Source organism: Barbus barbus, assembly GCF_936440315.1.
Source record: "Barbus barbus genome assembly, chromosome: 18".
Lineage (NCBI taxonomy): Eukaryota > Metazoa > Chordata > Actinopteri > Cypriniformes > Cyprinidae > Barbus > Barbus barbus.
Window position 1 is genome coordinate 2,341,624 of NC_136746.1, and position 22,009 is coordinate 2,363,632.

The following is a 22,009-nucleotide window of genomic DNA, read 5'->3' on the forward strand; positions in this document are numbered from 1 at the left end:
ACTATGAGCCCCCCCCCCCCCCCCCCCCCACCTAAAAACTGTGACCAGCACCTGTCACTTGTGCAGCATTGGACTGATCACTACCTCATCCAGCATTGACTGCAAACTACCTCTTTAGTTTGTCACTCTATCAGACTGATAAGCTCTTCTTGCACTACACATATATCTGCACAGTATTGTTTTATTTAACTGGTTTGCACTCTATCTGCCATGTGCCTTATGCCACTTTATCTATCTCTTTCTTTATTTTTCTACAATGTCCTCATTTGTATATCTGTATAGTTGTATGTACATATGTTTAAACTGTATTTATCTGTATTTGAACGTCTACTGTCAGTGTCTTAAATGTTAACTGTATGCACCAAGGGTCTGAGAGTAACACAATTTCTATTCTCTGTATGTATGTGCCGTACATGTGGAAGAATTGACAATAAAGCAGACTTGACTTGACACTTTGTGGCATTCAGTTTACGTCACTATTACGTACGCCAATGGCAGCGCTGCACATGGCAGCAAAGAATTGTGGGAAATCAAGCTATTTAAGTTGAAAAAGAGACTAAAAAACGAATTAATACACAATTCGTATTCGTGTCTTGTTTCATACATCTATACTCGATCGCTTAAGTATAGCGAGCGCGTGAAAGCAGTGAGTGAATATGAGGTTACCGTCAAGAGAAGCAACGCTGGAGTCCGAGGTTTATAAGCCACGTGAACGCACAGTGATAACTGGATGTGAGGGCGATCTGGCTGCGACATCTGTCACCCCATTGATCGCTAGGGTTGATTCGGCTGATCTGGCTGGCTAGGCGGGTGTCCCCTCCCTCCCTCACCGATCCATGTGTGTCCCTCCCGAAGCTCCGCGCTCGGTGGAAGAGGACGATCCCCGCGGACCGCCGTTGGTATAGAAGTAGCTGCGCTCCCCTGCTAGAACCTCCAAACAAGCTCAAGGCCCATTTGTAGGAGAAACGTAGGGAAGTCGAGCTCCCAAGACATCCAAATGAGGCACTGCATGTGGCAGTCTGCCTTTCTTTTCACATAAAAAATTAAAATAAAATACTGCATAAATCATGATTAGGGTATATGCATAATTAACAAAATGCATAATTACTTGTTATTAAGTTGATAGTATATAATTAATTGTACAGTAAAAGTAGAAAATTATTCATAATATCACATTAAGTAACTAAATATGAGAAAAGTCAATTTTGTGTTAAAGATAATTTAATTAACATAGTTAATATATTGTAATAAATTCAAGGTAATAACTGAAAAATAGAAAACATAAGGCTTTAGAAACTTTAGTGTCATTGTGTCAATATAACTTATTTTTGTAATTTATTCATTTAGCTGACGCTTTTATCCAAAGCGACTTACAATTGCTATATATGTCAGAGGTCGCACGCCTCTGGAGCAACTAGGGGTTAAGTGTCTTGCTCAGGGACACATTGGTGTCTCACAGTGGATTCGAACCCGGGTCTCTCACACCAAAGGCATGTGTCTTATCCACTGCACCATCACCACCCCTTTGCATGATTTGTTGCTCAACCAGCATGCAGCTTTTTTCCCAGTAGGATCAGTAGTTTATTTCCTAAGTTACATTATACTCAAAAATAATTTTATGTTGATCTGGCTATCCAGCCATGCATGCTTAATAATAATAAAGAAATGCAGTGATAAACATGAATTTTGTATTTCTTTTTTAGTGTTTTTTTTATTTTATCCTGTACAAGTTCTAAATATTATATATATGCACATTAAAACAAAATAAAAATTAAACAAAAACAATGTATATCAAATAGGAGCCAAAGTCTTGGTTATTGAGCTGAAGTCCACTAGAGAGCAGTGAACAGACTCAGCGCGCGATCCTCAAAGAACAGAAGAAGTGCGCGCGGTTGTTTCGGGTCTTTCCTGAGTTATTGAAGTGTTTGTGTCTTTCCTGAGTTATTGAAGTGTTTGTGTCGATGGACTCTGGGAAGGAGAGAGTGGTGGCGCTGGTGGACATGGATTGCTTCTATGTGCAAGTGGAGCAGAGGATCAACCCCGAGCTCAGAAACAAACCCTGCGTGGTGGCGCAGTACAAGACATGGAAAGGCGGAGGGTGAGACAGCACTGTAACGTTAGATCTTCACTGTACGTCCATGTAGAATAATTTACTACGAAAATGCCACAAAACTAATTACAGTAAACAACTTGAAGGTGAAATTTGATTGCAGCTATTCATAGCCCATTTGTTATTGTGACTTTTTCATGTTTGATTGCTAGAACTCTCGTGGTGTGCTTAAATGTCAAGAAAATAGCTGGGTTCCTTTATTAAAAATGAGCTGGACGTGTCTCCTGAAGTCCCCTGTTAAAGCGCAGAGGTGTGTTGTGTTGTCAGCATCATAGCAGTGAGTTATGAGGCCAGAGCTCATGGGGTCAGCAGGAACATGTGGGCAGATGATGCCAGGAAGCTCTGTCCTGATCTACAGGTGGCCCGAGTCAGAGAGGCTCATGGGAAGGCTGATCTCACCTTGTAAGTGCACGTTTCTTCTTGTGATGCTGTTCAGTCCCAATGTAGGGCATCCAAAATGAGGAAAAGGGACGTTTTTAAGATGCATGTGACAAGTTAGGAATGTAATCTTCCTAACCAATTCATGTTGGTTTCACACATTTTTGAAAAACCCTGTTATCACTTAAAACAGACATTTTTGTTGTTCATAGACAAGGTGTATTCAGATCACTGTCGTTCATTAATGGAAAGGTTCACCCAAAAATAAATATTTGTGACCCTGGTCCACAAAACCAGTCATAAGGGTCAATTTTTCGAAATTGAGATTTATACATCATATGAAAGCTGAATAAATAATCTTTCCATTGATGTATGGTTTGTTATGATCGGACAATATTTGTCTGAGATGCAACTATTTGAAAATCTGGAATCTGAGGGAGCAAAAAAATCAAAATATTGAGAAAATCTCCTTTAAAGTTGTTCAAATGAAGTTCTTAGCAATGCATATTACTAATCAAAAATGAAGTTTTGATATATTTACGGTAGGACATTTACAAAATATCTTCATGGAACATGATCTTTACTTAATATCCTAATGATTTTTGTCATAAAAGATAAATTATAATTTTGATCCATACAATGTATTGTTGGCTATTGCTACAAATATACCTGTGCTACTGATGACTGCTTTTGTGCTCCAGGGACACATATGATGAAAAAGGGTTCACCCTCAGGCCATCTGAGATCAGGATGAGTGTGTTTCTTCATCAGGTTTGTATAAATGTGTCTCTGCATCAGTGTCTCAGCAATGGATGCTCTGCAGTGAATGGGTGCCGTCAGAATGAGAGTCCAAACAGCTGATAACAACATCACAATAATCCACACCACTCCAGTCCATCAGTTAACATCTGGAGAAGACAAAAGCTGAAACTAATCAAGATGTTTTTAACTTCAAACTATTGCTTCCGACTAAAATATGAGTTCATAATCCATAATAATGCTTTCTTCAGTGAAGTAATTGTCTGGTCTGAATCAGGAAAGAAATCTGCATACAAAGTAAAAAAAACAGTCCAAAACTTTGGATTTGTTTCAGCGTCTGTCTTCTCCAGATGTTAACTGATGGACTTGGATTACTTGTGGATTATTGTGATGTTTCATCTCGTTCTGACGGCACCCATTCACTGCAGAGCATCCACTGCTGAGACACTGATGCAGAGACACATTTCTACAAACCTGACGAAGAAACAAACTCATCTTGGGTGGTCTGAGGGGGGATTTTCAGCAGCTATTAATTGCATGTGTTTTTGGTTGAGTGTGTTCCGCTGTGCATCAGTTACAGGGAGGCCAGTGTGGAGGTGATCGAGGTGATGTCGCGCTTCGCGGTCATAGAGAGGGCCAGCATCGATGAGGCATACATGGACCTCACGGCCAGCGTGCAGGACAGACTGAAGCACATGAGCGTCCAGGACATCACGCCGCAGCAGCTGAGGAGCACCTACGTTCAGGGCTTTCCACAAACCAGCAGCAGCGGATCGAGTGAGGATGCAGCGACAGATAAAGGTGTGTTTGAAACTGACAGAAGGTCACGTGTTATTTTCATTGAAAAAGGAAGCGAGCGGTGTAGTGGTCGACTGATAAATTGCCACATTTTTCAAGTATCTGCATCGGCCGATAGGTTTTTCTGTTTGGCGGATGTGTTTGACTTTTATTTTGACAGCGCTGAGAACAGCAGCACCTGAGCACAGCGCTCACATTCTCTCTTCAGTGTTTGCTGTCACAGTTGAGCAGTTCTGTCTAATAGAGTGAATGTGTTGATGTCACTTTCCCGCCGGACCATGGCCCCTCAGCTGGACTGAATGGCAAAAGAGCTTCTGTATGACTGGATTTAATAGAGAAGGTGCGAAAACGCGAGTAAAACAAGCGATAATCAGTTTAAACTAAAGGTTGCTGGAATTGATATAATGTTCCTTACAACTTACCAAAGATCCAGTGGTCCATGAATATTGATATGCACTCAGGAATCGTGTTTCCTGACATTTATGTGTGCCTGATTTTGATGTCGAGGAAATGCATACATTTGCCTGTGAACGTGTTTGGTAAATACAAAATAGGTTTAGTCTAAAGCCGGGTGATCACTTATCAATGCTATATATATATATCTTCAAATCGTCCAGACCAAAAACTTAGTTTTTGTCCTTGTTTATTTAAAAACATCCAGTTATGCAGAACCGCAGAATTCAACATAATAACATGAAATGATAACTGCAGATCTGTCTTTCGCTGCCTGGAGTCCATTTGTTTCTGTGAACTGCAGTGATCCATCTCTTCTGTAGCTTTCGGCAGTCTGTAAAAATATGCCTATTTGTAGTCAATTGCAAAAGCTCTCTTTCATTTTAGATGTGTTTTGTTCGCCATGAAACAGGAAGTAGTTATAACTCAGACATACAATGTCTGATCTTCACCTGTTCGATAAGACTCCTGACCTGAAGACATCTACAGGCCAATATTCCATTATAATCATAGCGCCACCTGTTGACAACAGGATATGCCATGCTTTACTCAAACATACATGTTCAATCTGCTCCAAACTTCATAAGCGTCACCATAGCGCCACCAGCTGGCAGCAGGAAGTTTGGCACATATAATATTCCTTCTATATTTACCACTTTAAATGCATATTGCTGACCGTTCGCTGTTTTCCTAAAGCTACCGGGTGGCGGTGAGTCCCAGGGTCCTTTCAACGCTGCTTTCAGCTTTAATTTTAAATATTTCTTTATTTGTGAAAAATACTGTAATAGGATTACAGAATCAAGTAGTTGTCATCCAAAGTATAAGTGTGTTTATTTTACACATTTTTCTAAATCAAATTATTTCATATTTCTTAAATATTAATTGGAATAAATAAAAATGATGTATATCGGCCACCCTGCTCTCTAAGAATATATCGGCTGTTAAAAACCAGTATCGGTGGCCACTAGAGCGGTGTGTTGGTGTCTGCAGAGGAGCAGCGGCTCCGAGGCCTGCAGCAGTGGCTGGAGCATCTGTCCTCCAGCGATCTGTCCTCGAGTGCGGAGCTGCATCTGACCGTCGGCGCTCTGATAGTGGAGGAGATGAGGGCCGCCGTGGAGGAACACACCGGATTCAGATGCTCCGCCGGCGTCTCGCACAACAAGGTCTGCTGCATTTTACATTTACACTGTTTACTCCTGGTGCTCACGCTTCATTCAGATGATCTGGTCAGTGCTAAACAGCAGTAACTAGGACACAGACGTCACTATTCAGTTCTGATTCACGAACCTTTGATTTGATTCAGATCTCAGATCCTATATCGGTTCGTGGATATATGTCTGGTACAAAATGTCAATTTTTATTTTCAGAAAAAATATCTTGTCTAAAGTTATAAACTACACTGGGATCTCTGTCCTTTGTTACATTAATATTATATTAATGGTTAAAATGAACAACTCAGGCAAATGTTCGGTAACACTTTATTTTAAGGTGTCCTTGTTACACGATTAATTATGCTTAATTACATGCAAGTAACCCTAATCCTGACCCTAACCATATAGTAAGTGCATGTAGTTAATTAGTATTATTCAGTACTTAAATGTATAACTAAACTTTAAAGGGTTAGTTCACCCAAAAATGCAAATTCTGTCATTAATTACTCACCCTCATGTCGTTCCAAACCCGTAAGACCTTCGTTCATCTTCTGAACACAAATTAAGATATTTTTGATGAAATCCAAGAGCTCTCTGACTCTCATAGACAGCAAGTGTCCTTACACGATAAACATTCAGAAACATGGCAAGGAGACCGGTAAAATAATCCATGTGACATCAGTGGTTCAACTGTAATTTTACGAAGCTACGAGAATACTTTTTGTGCGCAACAGAAACAAAAAAATTAATTTATTCAAATTCATCTCCTCGTGTCACCCTAGCCCCATTTTTGAGAATACCCACCGAACCCAAACAGTGTAAGCTCTTCTGTGTCAGCTGCGCCACACGGATACATTTTCTACGTTGTACATACACTGATTTTTGATTTCCGAAGATGAACGGAGGTCTTATGGGTTAGGAATGACATCAGGGTGAGTAATTAATGACAGAGTTTTCATTTTTGGGTGAACTAGCCCTTTAACAAGAATGCCTTAAAATAAAGTGCAACCAAATGTTTAAATCCAATTGCTATTAGATATAATAATCAACACTCAAAAACAGTTGTATAACAAAGATTTAAATTGTACATAAGGTAGTTCTTATATGAAATTAAACGCTAGTGTGTCCCAGAATGCATTAGTGAATAATTTCTCCAAAACATGGTCTGCGTTCTTGCTTAGTGAACAATCGTTTACATGAATAAAATCTTCACATGAATCCGAGCATGGCATCTTCAACACTAGTAGGGTCGATCAGAATTGTATTGTTTTGCCATAGGTGTTAGCCAAACTAGCATGTGGCTTAAACAAGCCTAATCGCCAAACAGTTTTGCCACTGGGGTCCGTTCCAGAACTCTTCAGCACTCTTTCCATCAGGAAAATGTAAGTAGATCACGTGTACTATGACTACGATATTACACTTGATTCTCATAGTGTCCCATAACAGTGAAAATGGGCTGTAAATGCATGTGTGTTTGCTCTTCAGTCGTAATCTGGGTGGGAAGCTGGGGAAGTCCATCATCGAGACTCTGCGAGTGGAAAACATGGGAGATCTCACTCAGTTCAGCAAAATCCAGCTGGAGCAGCACTTCGGAGAGAAGACCGGGTAAGAACCAGAAAAAGCTGCCAGTGGAAGATGTGCCTGAGAAAGATTCATCAAAACCAATACAATCCTAAAACGTCAAGAAAGTTCTGTTGTAAATGTATCTCAGGTAGAGTTGCTCATTTCATCTCTGTTCCTCAGGTCGTGGCTGTATGACTTGTGCCGAGGGATCGAGTTTGAGCCTGTGAAGCCTCGACAGCTCCCCAAATCCATCGGCTGCAGCAAGAACTTCCCAGGAAAAACCTGTCTGGCTACAAAACAGCAGGTACATGGTAGGGCCGTCAAAAAAAAAAATTAATTTCAAATATTCATTGAATTTAAAATAACAAATCCACATTTGAATGCAAAAACGGGCAGCTTTATCAGTGGCGCACAAGATGCGATGACGATGCAGGTGTTATTGCTTTTTTTACCCTTCTTTTATCCTTTGTATTAAACTATACACACATACATGATGCTGGCTTGTTTCTGATTAAGCAAATTAATTGTTTTTTTAAACAGTATGCACCTTTTTCAAAGATAGTGTTTTTTTTATTTCTTTGAAGAAACGTGTCTCATAGTAATATTTTGCTCGATGCACCCTCTTGTGGCCTCAGGAGTGAAGCCAAAAGCCCCCCCCCCCCAACTGAAATTATGCCTTTTAAAAGGTTCATATGACGTTGCTAAAAAGAACATTATTTTGTGTATTTGGTGTAATGCAATGTTTACGTGGTTTGTGGTTCAAAAACACATTATTTTCCACATACTGTATATTATGGTTGCTCCTTCTTTCTGAAACGTGCCAATTTTTACAAAGCTCATCGTTCTGAGAAGCGAGGCGTGCTCTGATTGGCCAGCTATCCAGTGCATTGTGATTGGCCGAATACCTCAAGCGTGTGACAGAAATGTTACGCCCCTCACCTTATTGTGATGGCGTGTCCTGGTGCGACGAGACTAAAACAATATTACCCATAATAAACGAGGCATTTGTTGCATCCATGGGGTCATAATTATTGATTATAATGACTTATACTGTCTTTTTACACGTTGCTTTGCATCGCGCCTCATAAACATTACGCATGTCTGCCTTTGTGACCAGAGCCACAACAAACAGCAAGCACTACTCTACATTACTCAAAATTCGCGTATGAATCGTCAGTGGCAAATTCTTTAAATAAGAAAACATACTTACAGGCTGCGAGTCAGAAGTGCCAGACTATCATTGCTAACTTGGAATTGCTCCACTTTATAGAAACCGCTTTTGTGCAAGCCTGCAAGCAAGGATACTCTCCCAGGTTCAGGAAATAGTGCTCCGTAAAATGCGCTGCACACACTCTAATATTTGGGTTGAACTGTTCTGGAACAGTGTTATAACTTCACCACTGATTTCTAGTTGTGTCCTCTTTTGGAAGTCCAAACAAAGTACTTTAGCTTTCACAGCGAAACACAGCGTCTCCAGGACATGGTGCCGGCGGCAGCAACAACACTACAGCCAGAATAAAAATCACACCCTCTTTCTTTGCGTGAACATTTGGGCGGTGTTATGAAAATCTCCCCACACCGTGATGTAGACGTGGGGGTGTGTTTGAATGAGGCGTTTTAGGGGCGTGGACGAGTCTTAACTTTATAAAGAATATCTCTTTGGGTTTGAGACTTTAGTCTTAGCAGCTTCAGGGCAAAGCACAAACAGCTTGTAACACTCCAAAGAGAAAGGAAAACTTGAAACCGCATCATATGACCCGTTTAAATTCAAATATAATTTGAATATTGATCACATTTAAGTACAAAATTTGAATGTAGTTTTTCAGCCATTTTGACAGCCCTAGTACATGGCAGATTTGAGACTGGTGTGGACTCTTGATGTAACCCGCTCTCTTGTGCAGGTGCAGCACTGGCTTCATCAGCTGGCCCTCGAGTTACAGGAACGACTGAACAAAGACAGAGATATGGTGAGTCCGTTATCAGTGAAGTAGTGCTGGTTTATAGTGAATATATATATATATATAGTGTTATAGTGAATTCTGATGGACTGAGATTTAAAATGAAGTGAAATGCTGATAAATACATATAGTTATTTTAACAATACAGATTGAGTCAAAGCACTTAACAGTATCAGATTGGAGGATAGAGTGTCAGTAATGTATAATAATAAGATTAAACACTCAATTTTCAGTTAAAGGCATTTCATTATTTAATTCAGTGATGTCATTGTCTAGATCAGTTTAGTTTAAATAGTATCTGTGAAATCAAATCAACGATAATCGCTAGAAATGAAGTGTCTCCATCTGAGCAAGCCAGAGGCAACAGCGGCAAGCAACCAGAACTCCCTCTGAGACAGAATGGAGAAAAACCTTGGGAGAAACCAGACTCAGTCGGGGGCCAGTTCTCCTCTGGACAGGAGATTATTGTTTATTAACACAACACATTTCTATGTTGCTTGACAGCACCAAACAGCTGGAAGATTTGCTTATTCAGATTTTTACAGGAACCATCATTCACACCAAACATCCATTTTGCTTTGCAGTTTCAAGATGTTTATGGCAGAGAGTGCAATTCTAGATTAAAATACTGATATTACAGCCTGTGATATGATATCGCATAATGATGGGAAGTCTGATTCTTTTCTGTGTTAATTGGTTCTTTCAGACAGTTTGTTTCATGAACTGGTTCAAATGACAGATTCACCTGTTTCTTTACATAATATAATTGCGTATACATTACGTCATTGTGTAAGTATCACAGCAATAATGATGTGAAACGTGGATGTTTTCCTTGTCTAAAGTGAATAAACTAGTCTTCACCAGCTTACCTTTGTACAATATCAACAAGAAACCATAAACTCGTTCATTTGTGTTCGTTTCGCATATCAGCGGCCCATCGGTCCGAGTTGACCTCAGTTCAGTGACTGTCGGAGGAACTGGAGCGCTGAATGAACATTATTATTGACTTATTTCGAGTCGCAGTGACTGTCAGGCGTCTGGAAGTGAGATCAGATCGAGTAACCTGGAGATCTGTGCTGCTGGAGCCCGAGCTGTTTCAGACGATTCACTCCGGTTCGCTGAACTGGACATCACTAATGTGTTTCCTCTCTTCATTTGTGTTGATTTGTCTGCAGAACGGGCGGGTGGCCAAACAGCTGACGGTGGGTGTCCGGCAGGCTGGAGGTCAGAGTTTTTCTCGCTGCTGTGCTCTTGTTTGCTATGATGCTGTGAAGATGACCTCCGACAGCCTGGCCATCATCAAGAGCTTTAACACCGCAGGAAGCCACCAGGAGGCGTGGTGAGTGACAATGACCAACTGTAGCCAAAGTCTGATCTAGATCCAAATATTAAAGTCTTTATTTTGCCATTTACTCTTTTTAATTTTTTTTATTTAAAGGGGTCATGAACTGCCTCTTTTTTTATTTTGTACTGTTCTCTGAGGTCCACTCATAATGTTATCAAGATTTGTACATAAAAACATAATTTAGAAGTAATAGGCTATTTTCTGTCCTGTTTTTAACCTCCTCAACAGAATGATCAGTTTGAATAGGCATGGAGGATTGTAGACTCGGAAGTAAACACCCACTGCTAACAGTTGTGTATATTATATGAGTACTTTCCTCATAAATAAACAGTGCTGTGATTTAGGTCAAATACACATAAGTACTCAGTAAATATCAAGCAATCTGTTTAACAGGCAAAGCAATGGTCATCACGTTATAAAAACAGTTACTCACTATAGTCTGTTGTGACTTTACTGTTGGATCCAATATAGTCGCATGGCATTGTCTTTTACCTTAAATCTTTCGAATTGTGCCTTGTTTGTAAACGAATCCGCGTTAAAATGAAGTTCAAGTCCAAGTTCAAGTTGAGCTTTATTGTCATTCCGCTACATGTGGGGACATGCAGTGGAACGAAATGTCGTGTCTCGCAGGACCACGGTGCTACATAAATACAGACATTACAACAATGAAGTAAAAAAAAACACTATAAACCTATACACTACTAACCTACTGACAGATTTAACTATAAGTATACTATATATATATATATAAGTATTTACCCTATACAAACTAAAAGGATAAAAAATACAACTATACGAATGCTTCACATAAATATTACCCTATACAAACTAAAAAATAGAAGATAAAAAATACAAACTATACGAATGCTTCACAAATACTGTACATGTGCAAAGAGAGACATTTGAGTCAGCAGCTGGTTGGGGAACAGTGCAGGATGATTTGTAGTGCATGAGCATGTAAACATACATATATTGCTGAGTTTTTTGTGAGATTGTGCACACGCAGCAGTGTGTGTAAGTGTCCATAGTGCACATAGTGTAAAGTGTAAGTGTCCATAGTGCACATAGTGTAGAGTGTGAGTGTCCATAGTGCACATAGTGTAAAGTGTAAGTGTCCATAGTGCACATAGTGTAAAGTGTAAGTGTCCATAGTGCACATAGTGTAGAGTGTGAGTGTCCATAGTGTAAAGTGTCCATAGTGGAGAGTGTCCATAGTGTAAAGAAAAATAAGAATAAAATAAATTTAAAAAAATAATTAAAGTTCCATACAGTTTTTCTTTGGTGTGGTAAGGTTTGGGGTGGGGGGTGGTCCATGTTCAGGAGGTAGGGGTTTGCATGGGGTTTCAGAGGGGGGCGGGGTGGTTTGAGTTCAGGGCTCTGACAGCCTGGGGGAAAAAGCTGTTGAGCAGTCTGGCGGAGCGGGCTCTGATGCTCCGGTACCGTCTTCCTGATGGTAGGAGCTGGAAGAGACTGTGGGAGGGATGGGTGGAGTCCTTCACGATGCTGTTGGTTTTGCTGGAGCATCGTGTCAGGAAAATGTCCAGGATGGAGGGGAGAGGGGCACCGATGATATTTGCAGCTGTGTTCACTGTCCGCTGGAGGGTCTTGCGGTCAGCAGCACTGCAGTTCCCGTACCAGACAGTGATGCAGCTGGTCAGCACACTCTCAATGGTGCCTCTGTAGAATGTGGTGAGGATGGGTGGAGGGAGACTTGCTCTTTTCAGCCGGCGGAGAAAGTGTAGGCGCTGTTGTGCCTTTTTGGAGAGTGACATGGTGTTGGTGGTCCAGGTGAGATCCTCTGTGATGTGCACCCCCAGGAATTTAGTGCTGCTGACTCTCTCCACAGTCGAGCTGTCGATGGTCAGTGGGGGGTGGTCAACGGAGTTTCTCCTGAAGTCCATCACAACCTCCTTTGTCTTCTCCACATTGAGGGACAGATTGTTTGTGCCACACCATTCCGCCAGCTGTGCCACTTCCTCTCTGTAGTGCGTTTCATCATTGTTGCTGATGAGACCTACCACTGTTGTGTCATCAGCAAACTTGATGATGTGGTTGGAGCTGAACTTGGCAGTGCAGTCGTGGGTCAGCAGTGTGAAGAGCAGCGGGCTAAACACACAGCCTTGTGGGGCAACTGTGCTCAGTGTTGTAGTGCTCGAGGTGTTGTTGCCGACACGGACTGACTGAGGTCTTCCAGTTAGAAAGTCCAGGATCCAGTTACAGAGGGAATTGTTAAGGCCCAGCAGGTTTAGTTTATTTATGAGCTGTTGTGGGATTATTGTGTTGAATGCCGAGCTGAAGTCAATGAACAGCATTCTAACATAGGAGTCTTTATTTTCTAGGTGGGTAAGAGCCAGGTGGAGGGTGGAGGAAATTGCATCGTCCGTAGAGCGGTTTGGACGGTATGCAAACTGGAGCGGGTCGAGTGTGTTGGGGAGGCTGGTTTTGATGTTATGCATGACTAGCCTCTCAAAGCACTTCATCATGATTGGAGTCAGTGCTATGGGACGGTAGTCATTGAGACAGGACACAGGTGATTTCTTTGGTACCGGTATGATTGTTGTGGATTTGAAACACGTGGGGACGACTGCCTGACTCAGCGAGGTGTTGAAGATATCTGTTAGGACATCTGTCAGCTGTGCAGCACAGTTCCTCAGAACACGGCCAGGTATGTTGTCAGGACCCGCAGCCTTGCGTGGGTTAATCCTAGATAGGGTCTTCCTTACGTCGGCTGGAGACAGACAGAGCGCCCGGTCGTTGGGAGGTGTGGGCAGTTTTTGTGCAGGTGTGTCATTCTGCATTTCAAACCGTGAATAAAAGTGGTTGAGTGCATCGGGGAGGGATGTGTCCTCATCACAGGCCTGTGGCGGGGGCTTGTAGTCTGTGATGGTCTGAATGGCTTGCCACAGGCTCCGTGTGTCTCTGCTGTCTGTGAAGCGGTTGTTGATTTTTTGGGCATATGACCGTTTTGCTTTTTTGATGCCACAGGACAGATTGGCTCTTGCTGTTTTGAGGGCTGCTTTATCTTCTGATCTGAATGCTTCATCTCTGGTCTTTAGCAGCCCACGAACCTCTGCTGTCATCCATGGCTTCTGGTTTGCACGTGTGGTGATGGTCTTGGTGACTGTCACATCATCAGTGCACTTTTTGATGTAAGCAGTCACAGTTTCAGTGTACTCATTCAGGTCTGTGTGGTTGTTGTAGGTGGCTGCCTCTTTAAACATATTCCAGTCTGTGTCCTGGAAGCAGTCCTGCAGTGCTGAGGTGGCATTGTCTGGCCATACTGTGATCTGCTTTTCAACCAGTTTGGTGAGTTTGAGAAGTGGTCTATAAACTGGGATTAGCATAACAGTGATGTGGTCAGAGTACCCGAGGTGGGGGCGGGGTTCAGCCTTGTAAGCGTTCTTAACTGTTGTGTAAACAAAGTCCAGTGTGTTGTTTCCCCTTGTTGCAAAGTTCACATGTTGGTAGAACTTTGGCAAAACTGTCTTTAAGTTTGCGTGGTTGAAGTCACCGGCTATGATGAAAAAGGCGTCGGGGTTTTTTGTTTGTTGTTCACTGATGGCGCTATACAGTTCACGAAGCGCGTCCTTAGCGTTTGCACACGGGGGGATGTAAACCGCAACGATAACAATGGCCGTGAACTCCCGCGGCAGATAGAACGGTCGACACTTCACAACCATAAACTCCACCAGCGATGAACAGTTTTGATAATACCGCAGCATTGTTACACCAGTCTTTGTTGATATAAACACACAAGCCACCTCCGCGTGTCTTACCAGACAGTGATGAATCTCTGTCCGCTCGGAAGTGGGATAGCCCGTGCAGTTGAATGGCGGAGTCCGGGATGTTGTCGTTTAGCCATGTTTCGGTGAAAACAAACACGCAACAGTCCCTTGCCTCATGCTGTGTAGATCGACCGAGTTGAATTAAGTCCAGTTTGTTTTCCAGAGAGCGGACGTTTGAGAGCATGAGTGTTGGAAGAGCCGGTCTTGAGGGGTTAGCTCTTAGCCTAGCTCGTATACCTCCGCGCTTGCCGCGCTTCCGTCCTCTCTCACACCGCTTGCGACGCTGCCTTGTGCGGGTAGCGTCAGTAGGCGAGGCCGCGGTCTCGTGGTCCGGCTCCAGCAGTAAACAAAGGCCTCGTAGCTTCTCAGTAGCCGCCGGCGAGAGTTGGTGTACGTAAGCGTTGCTGATATCCAAAAGACTTTGGCGATCATAGATGAATTCTGGGGTGATTTCCTTAAGAGTTAGCGGTAAACTGACACTATTTGGAGACGAACAGACGACATTAAACGACATAAAAGCACCGTCTTTGGGACCCGGAGCAGCCGCAGCGATCGATCGCGCCGCCATCTTCCTTGAAGTGAAGTGAATGAAGTGAAGTGAATGAAGTGAAGTGAATGAAGTGAACAAAGGACCAAGTTCTTACTGACGCGGTCTGGATCTTCATTAAAAATAAACTTCATACACTCTTTCTTAATGTTGAGATCAGAAGGAAGGCAATGCAACGACTGTTTTTACAGTTTGGCACTGAACAGCGTCTTGTTGTCGGAGCATCGTTATCGTTTGGTTTCTGTGTAGACTTGCATTCGCCTGTCTCATAAACACTACATTCGGTGGGCGGGGCTAAACAGGCAGCGATTTAAAATCAGTGGGCGGGGCTAAACAGGCATTGATGTAGCATCGGTGGGCGGGGCTAAACAGGCATTGGTGTGGCATCGGTGGGCGGAGCTAAACAGGCAGCGATGTAGAATCGGTGGGCGGGGCTAAACAGGCATTGGTGTGGCATCGTTGGGCGGAGCTAAACAGGCAGCGATGTAGAATCGGTGGGCGGGGCTAAACAGGCATTGGTGTGGCATCGTTGGGCGGAGCTAAACAGGCAACGATGTAGAATCGGTGGGCGGGACTAAACAGGCAGCGATGTAGAATCGGTGGGCGGGGCTAAACAGGCAGCGATGTAGAATCGGTGGGCGGGGCTAAACAGACAGTAGCTGTGTCCAAAATCGCTCACTTGTTCACTCATTCACTGATCCCTATCCCTATTTATATTTAGATACTTGTTGAGGAGAGATTCCCAAGCCTTGTTTGTCAGCCAAACATTTATTTAAAGTCCCTCTGAGAAGTTCATATTTAATCACATTCGTATATGGTTCTCTGATGTTGGTCAGTGGTCGTTTGATGTCTAAACAAATAAAATCTTGTTTTAGTCATTTTTATTTGTTTTATTTTAAAATATTTAAATTTTTAATTAGTATGGTTTAATCATTAGCTTTTCATCAATTTGCAGTTCCTTCACAAACCCTAAGACCTGAAGTGAATCAGCATTGAGCTGACTCGAGCTGAATAACTACACTATTGTCTAGTGATCGACCGATATTGATTTTTTATACCCGATACAGATACCAATTATTTGCATGCTTATGTGCCCGATAACCGATATGCAGAACCGATATTTATTTACTGTTATAAAGTAAATAAATGACTGCCTGAAGTAAGTCCATACTTCACTTTGGTTTTTCCTCCTTTCAGTCATCTTAACAAAAAAATGTTTTGAGAATTAGCAGTCTTTCATGCAGGGCTCTAGACTCATTCTTCCCACTGATCTCACTTTTGCGACTAACTTTCTCAGTTGGTCTCAGGAGCACATAATTTGTTTGCAATTTGTTTTTTATTTTTGCACATTTGATTAATCAATGTATGCTGATGAACTTTTATCATAGTTTATAGTTATATGGTAACGAAAGTGTTCAACATTCAACTATTATTTGTGATTTAAATTTTGTGAACAGGAATTCCTTTTTTCGTGCGCTTTCACTTTCAAATTTGTGAGCTTGGTGTCACATTTTACAAGAAAAGATCATTGTGTTTTGTTTATCTATACACCTTTCACTTTTTAAGACTAAAACAAAAGATGGATTCATTGTTATTCTTAATTAAAAAGCACAACAACAATAAAACAGTACGTTGACAATGACAAACTATCTTACGTAACATTTATCAACAAAAACGAATAAGACGAGGCATGGCACAGGACACACCACATGCTGTACTATATACCTAGTATATTACAGAATGTTTAGCAAACTCTGAGGAAGCAAATAAATATTAATATTTTTTTTTAATTAAGGAAAGCCTACATAGCGTAACGTGAGGTAAACAGCAAAGATAACAAGCTTCTCAAAACGAAAAGAAAAGTCAAACTAAACTGGCTGTGGCTGACAGGACTTGCATGTTTTTTCTACAAGAATACCAGCATGTTCACCTTCTCTGGTTTAAGCAGCGGTCCTTTACTTTAGTTTGAAAACAAAATCCTCCGTTGAGCTCCGTCCGCGACGCGCACCTTCGCGCTCGTGCTGACGCGCAGAGTATAAACCAGGCTCTACCCACTAAGCGCTTGCGCTGAAAGCACCTCTCTTCACGTGATCAGTGTAATCTGACTCCTGCTATAATGTGCTGCGGCTGGCAGCGCGCGCTATATGAAGAGCAGCACAGATCAGGCACTCGAACAAATGCGACCACGTCAAATTTTAACTCGCAAAAAATTACCATTTTGGTCGCAGTCTAGAGCCCTGTCATGTTAAATTTAATCTTCGTATTACAACAATAAAAAGCTTTAGCAGCAACACTAATATTAGCAGTAAGCAAAATAAACATAGTATGGCTAATGTTTTCAAATGGAGAAAATAAATAAAGAACAGGAGTCATATCAACTTCATTTTTAACTACAGTTTTAGTAGGTTTATAAGCTGTTTAATAGGCTAAAGAGTGAAGAATAATTCACTGGATAATGTTAATTCACGGAATAATATTCTCTGGAATATTGGAATATAACAAGCATTGTATTTTATTGCATTTCTCAACTGGCATGCTCTAAATTATGCTGCTGACAGCGCGGTTTATCTATGCCTTTACACAGAACTATAGGCTACTCAAACTGCCATCGATTGCAGAGAATTCCCATAGAGTTGTATTAATTTAGATGTTTATAAACTAAATAATGGTTATATAGTAAGTGTTAATACAATTTAGGGTGCTTCAAAAAAGTGAATCTTGTTAAAAGTTACATGCAGTGGCCGTGCTGAGCATTTCTTGAGCATCAACCGCTGAGTGAACTGCAATATGAAAGCGGCTTCACGAGAATAACGATGAGCATATAGACAACAGAGAGAGAATTAAATTCAATGCTTTTATTTCCAACATGCAATCGTTAATGGCTGTATTATTTAATTCATGCAAAGTTACGTCTTTATTGGGAGAGGACTTGACGGATTATCTACGTGACTCCGACTTCACGAGACTAATAGACCACAGAGAGAGAGAATTCAATTCAGCGCTTTTATTTCCAACATGCTCTAATTCATGGCTGTGTTATTTCAGGCAAAGTTATATCTTTATAGGGACAGGGCTTGACAGAGTATCTTATTTATCATATTTCTTAGAGCCAAGTTGCATAAACTATATATCAGGCATTTATGTAATACATCTAATTTGTGCATTAATGACTGTAATATTAAATAGTTTACTAACTACAGCAAATCAAGTACCTGCACGCCGTTTTTGTCTCGTCTCCCCTCAGACGCGCTGCAATTGCGATCCTGCGCGCAATTCTCAAAACGTCCACAAGATGGCGGTGTTTATCGGGGAATCCGATATTACAAAACCGATATACGATTATGGAAAAATGCTTAAATATCGGGAAAAATATCGGCAAATCGATATATCGGTCGATCTCTACTATTGTCCTCCACAGAGCTGCTTATCGCTGAATTAAACGCGTTTCATAATTGATGAACTTTACAGAGTTTATTACTGTGAAACTGCTTTGAAACAATCTGCGTTGTATAAAGCCATTTCAAATAAAGGTGACCTAGTTTGGGAAGTACTGTTGTAAGGGAAGCAGACAGATTTTTCCTTCTAATCATAAAATGGGTGAAACCCCCTTGGACTTGGACAAGCAGATCGTGACATGAAGGTTGAGCTCTTCTGACTTGAGCCACTGAGCACCCAGAATGTGAGGATACTTAGTTTGTTTGCAGTTAAACGCCATATAGCTACCCTTTAATTTAGGGCCCGATAAAATCAGGTCTATTTTCCCCTAAATTTTGTTTTCTGTTTCATTTTTTGGATTCTGTGTTTCAAGATTCAATACAAATTTATCACAACAATGGTGTCTAGTTAAGTGAGTTAATAAAGCTAATTTAAGATATAATGGGAAAAAAACAAATTAAACAAAACATTGCATCTTTGTCAAACAAGATGCTACACAACAGCACTGTATAATGAATTAATGAAGAAATACCTTGGTTTGATATTCCTCAAAAATATTATTATTATTATAACATTTCAGAATACAATAGTCATATATGTCTGTCATAATTTCTTCAAGTTAAACTGAACATTATTGTGACGGGTTGTCGTGAAGTTCTTTCAGTTTTACTTTGAGTGTGTATTTGACCATATTATTTTTTCTCACAGTAAACGGTGTAAAGCATGTGAAGTGACTCTCAAAGCAGCTCTAGAGAGGAAGTTCTCATGTTAATGTCTCATATGTTGAGAAAAACCACACCATTCGTTCTCACAGAGGCATGCAGAACATGCAAGAGTTAGTCTATTATTGACATGCATTTTATGGCGACTCAATTTGATCTCGTTTTATCACCCAGCCCTAGTTTGAGTGAGTTATTTCTCTAAGGCTTGCTTATGTTTTTCTCTTAGGTCTCCTGCTTTGACTTGTCTACATCTGTCGGCCAGTAAGTTCAGCGATGTTCCCTCATCCTCATCTGGAGGAATAGCAAGCTTCCTGTCCAGTGATGCACCTTCAACACAATCACGTCTAGCCTCGCCACAAACCCCCAAAACACAGCCGAGCCCCAAGCGCCCGGGGGCCATCCAGTCTCTGTTTAAGAAGGCCGCTGAGAAGAAGAAACAGCAAGAGGAGGAAGCTCATAAAGATGAACATGCCCCTGGCATCTCCTCCTTCTTCCAAAGAAAGGGTCTGGAGAAGACGCTCCAGCTGGCAGACTGTCTCTCCGCTCTGCCTGAGGACCGGAGCGCTGCGGCTGGATCGGAGTCGCTCAGCGGTGTTGCTCCGTCAGACGGGGAGGATCTTCACGCGTGTGAGCGCTGTGGACTGAAGGTGCTGGTCTGGGAAATGCCTGAGCACATGGACTATCACTTCGCTCTGGACTTGCAGAAGTCATTCTCCTCGGCGTCCAGCGCCGGGCCCGTGCAGTCGTCCCGCGGGAAGAGCCAGGCGAAGACTCAGAGGGGCCCGCAGGCCAAGAGAGCGCGAGTGCTGGGAAACAGCGGCACGCTGGACTCCTTCTTCAGAAAGACTTGACCGCAGTCCCAGACAGCTTTTATATGATCGAGGTTTGATGAGAAATATTTGTGCCTTTCAAATTTTACTGTTTTATTTCAATAATAAATTTGTTCGACGGAATATTGTTCAATTTTCTTCTCTTAAATAGAGAGCTTGATCTACTAAACATGGAGACATTGACTAGTCATGATTACACATATAAACATTCATGAAAGCGGTCATAACATGAACAATCTTTTTTTGCCAAAATGTCATTCTCTGCCTACTCCACATTGTGGTATTGTGGATATTTGCAAATATATCAGTGTGTACTTTATCATTTCCATCGTCACCTGTAATCGTGATGTTCTGTTGATTTGTGCTGTCCTGTCATATTTTGCTACCTCCCATTAAAACAGTACAATTCGACAACAAAAAATGCTACCTGTCAAATTATGGTTCATTAACGTCTATGCCTACCCTAAACCTACCGTTACAGTAATTGTTGTTCAGCATGAGAAAAAGGATGCAATATTGAGGTGCGCATGCGCAGTAAGCTCTGGCAGGACAATCTGAGGGGTGTGATGATGACATATCAGGACACCGGTCATAACTCTGGCTGTTTGCTGGCAGAGGATTAGAACCAGGGAGGAAAATCTGTTTTACAAAAGTTTTTGTGTAGAAACCTTCATTTCATTTGAACTGAATCGCAACATTTTGAAATAATTGAAAAGCCATAGCATGACCCACGTGAGAAGTATTCTTCTGGTGCCATGTTTTAATGTAATAAATACAGTGATATGATGAAATATGTGCTGTTAAATGCAGTTTCTAAGGTGTTTTGAATGGTATCTTGGCTTCTGACTCTCTAGAGGCTCTTCTAGTTATGGCTTGCAGTGAATGGGTGCCGTCATGAGTCCAAACAACTGATAAAAAGGTTTTAAGATACGAAGATGGACTTTTTGGAAGAAGCGTTATTACAGATTATAGACTCGTATTTTGGCCAAAAGCAATGGTTTAAAGTAAAAATTTAGTCTTGATTTTTTATGAACACAGCGTCTGTCTTCTCCAGATGTTAACTGATGGACTGGAGTGGTGTGGATTATTGTGATGTTTTTATCAGTGTTTGGACTCTCATTCTGACGGCACCCATTCACAGCAGAGCATCCATTGCTGAGACACTGATGCAGAGAGATTTCTACAAACCTGATGAAGAAACAAACTCATCTGCATCCTCTTGGTGTAAGTGTGAGGACACGTTCAGCAAATGTTGTTAATTTGGAGGTTAACTGTACCTATTCAAGGCACTTGCAACATCCTGGTTAGTTTTGTCATTATTTACTTCACATCACTAGAGGGCAGCAAATCATGACGGAAACACTGCAAACTTTCCAGCGTGAAGCTGGGATATCATGACATCTTTTATTTAATTCTTTTGTCATGTTGAACTACAGATCAAATTAAAGATCTTCATCTATTTTCCAGTCACTTTGATAATATTTGCCAATGGGAAATGGATGTATTAAAGATATGATTTTCATATGGAATGTGTATTTTGATTAATGCTGTACAGAATAAAGAAGCTGCATGCTGTCTGTATTTCTAGAAGGCTGTGCTGTTTTCTCAGCAGTATTACATACAGTGACAGATGGACTGGTGAGCTCAGAAGTATTGGCCCCCTTGGTAAATGTGAGCAAACAAATATATATATATATAGTTCTGCATTGTTTTTCATTTGTATCTTTATTAAAAAAATCACAGAAATCTAATATTTCAAGTAAAACAATTGAAAATGGGTGAGAAAAATCTATAAAATAAATGTTTTTATCAAATACACATAGCCCAAAATCATTGGCGTGCTTTTTGCAACCTCATTTAGTCATGATAACAGCTCTAAAGTCTCTCTTATAATGCCTGATGAGGTTAGAGAAGGAGATCAGACACCATTCCTTCAGGTCCTCTGCTCTGTGTTGGTGCTTCTCTTCAGTTCATCTTCTACAGGGTTCAGGGAATGAGGACGGCCGTGGCAGAAGCTTGGTTTTGCTCTCAGGGACACATTTTTGGGATGATTGATTTAGTTTGTTTTGGATCACGACGGATCACGCCATCTATCTGACGACCAGGACCTCCAGCAGAAAAATAGGAAGATTAAAGATCCAGCAGTGTTTTAGTTTCTGACAGCAGAATATGCTG

At 41.3% G+C, this 22,009-nt stretch overlaps 1 protein-coding gene across 2 annotated transcripts; it reads left to right on the top strand.

Moving 5' to 3' along the window:
- Positions 1-1,819: 1,819 nt before the first annotated feature.
- LOC306884450 (DNA polymerase eta-like) lies at positions 1,820-21,419 on the top strand. Of its 2 annotated transcripts, none has more exons than XM_079440313.1 (10): positions 1,820-2,098; positions 2,378-2,512; positions 3,822-4,048; positions 5,489-5,661; positions 6,928-7,031; positions 7,135-7,254; positions 7,393-7,516; positions 9,114-9,179; positions 10,346-10,509; positions 19,231-21,419. In XM_079440313.1, exons 1-10 carry the CDS (start codon positions 1,962-1,964, stop codon positions 19,853-19,855), a joined length of 1,875 nt encoding a protein of 624 aa, XP_079296439.1. In that variant the 5' UTR covers positions 1,820-1,961; the 3' UTR covers positions 19,856-21,419. The 2 variants fall into 2 exon arrangements, with proteins under 2 accessions (XP_079296439.1, XP_079296440.1); XM_079440314.1 differs by having other exon boundaries at positions 19,267-20,616.
- Positions 21,420-22,009: the final 590 nt, after the last annotated feature.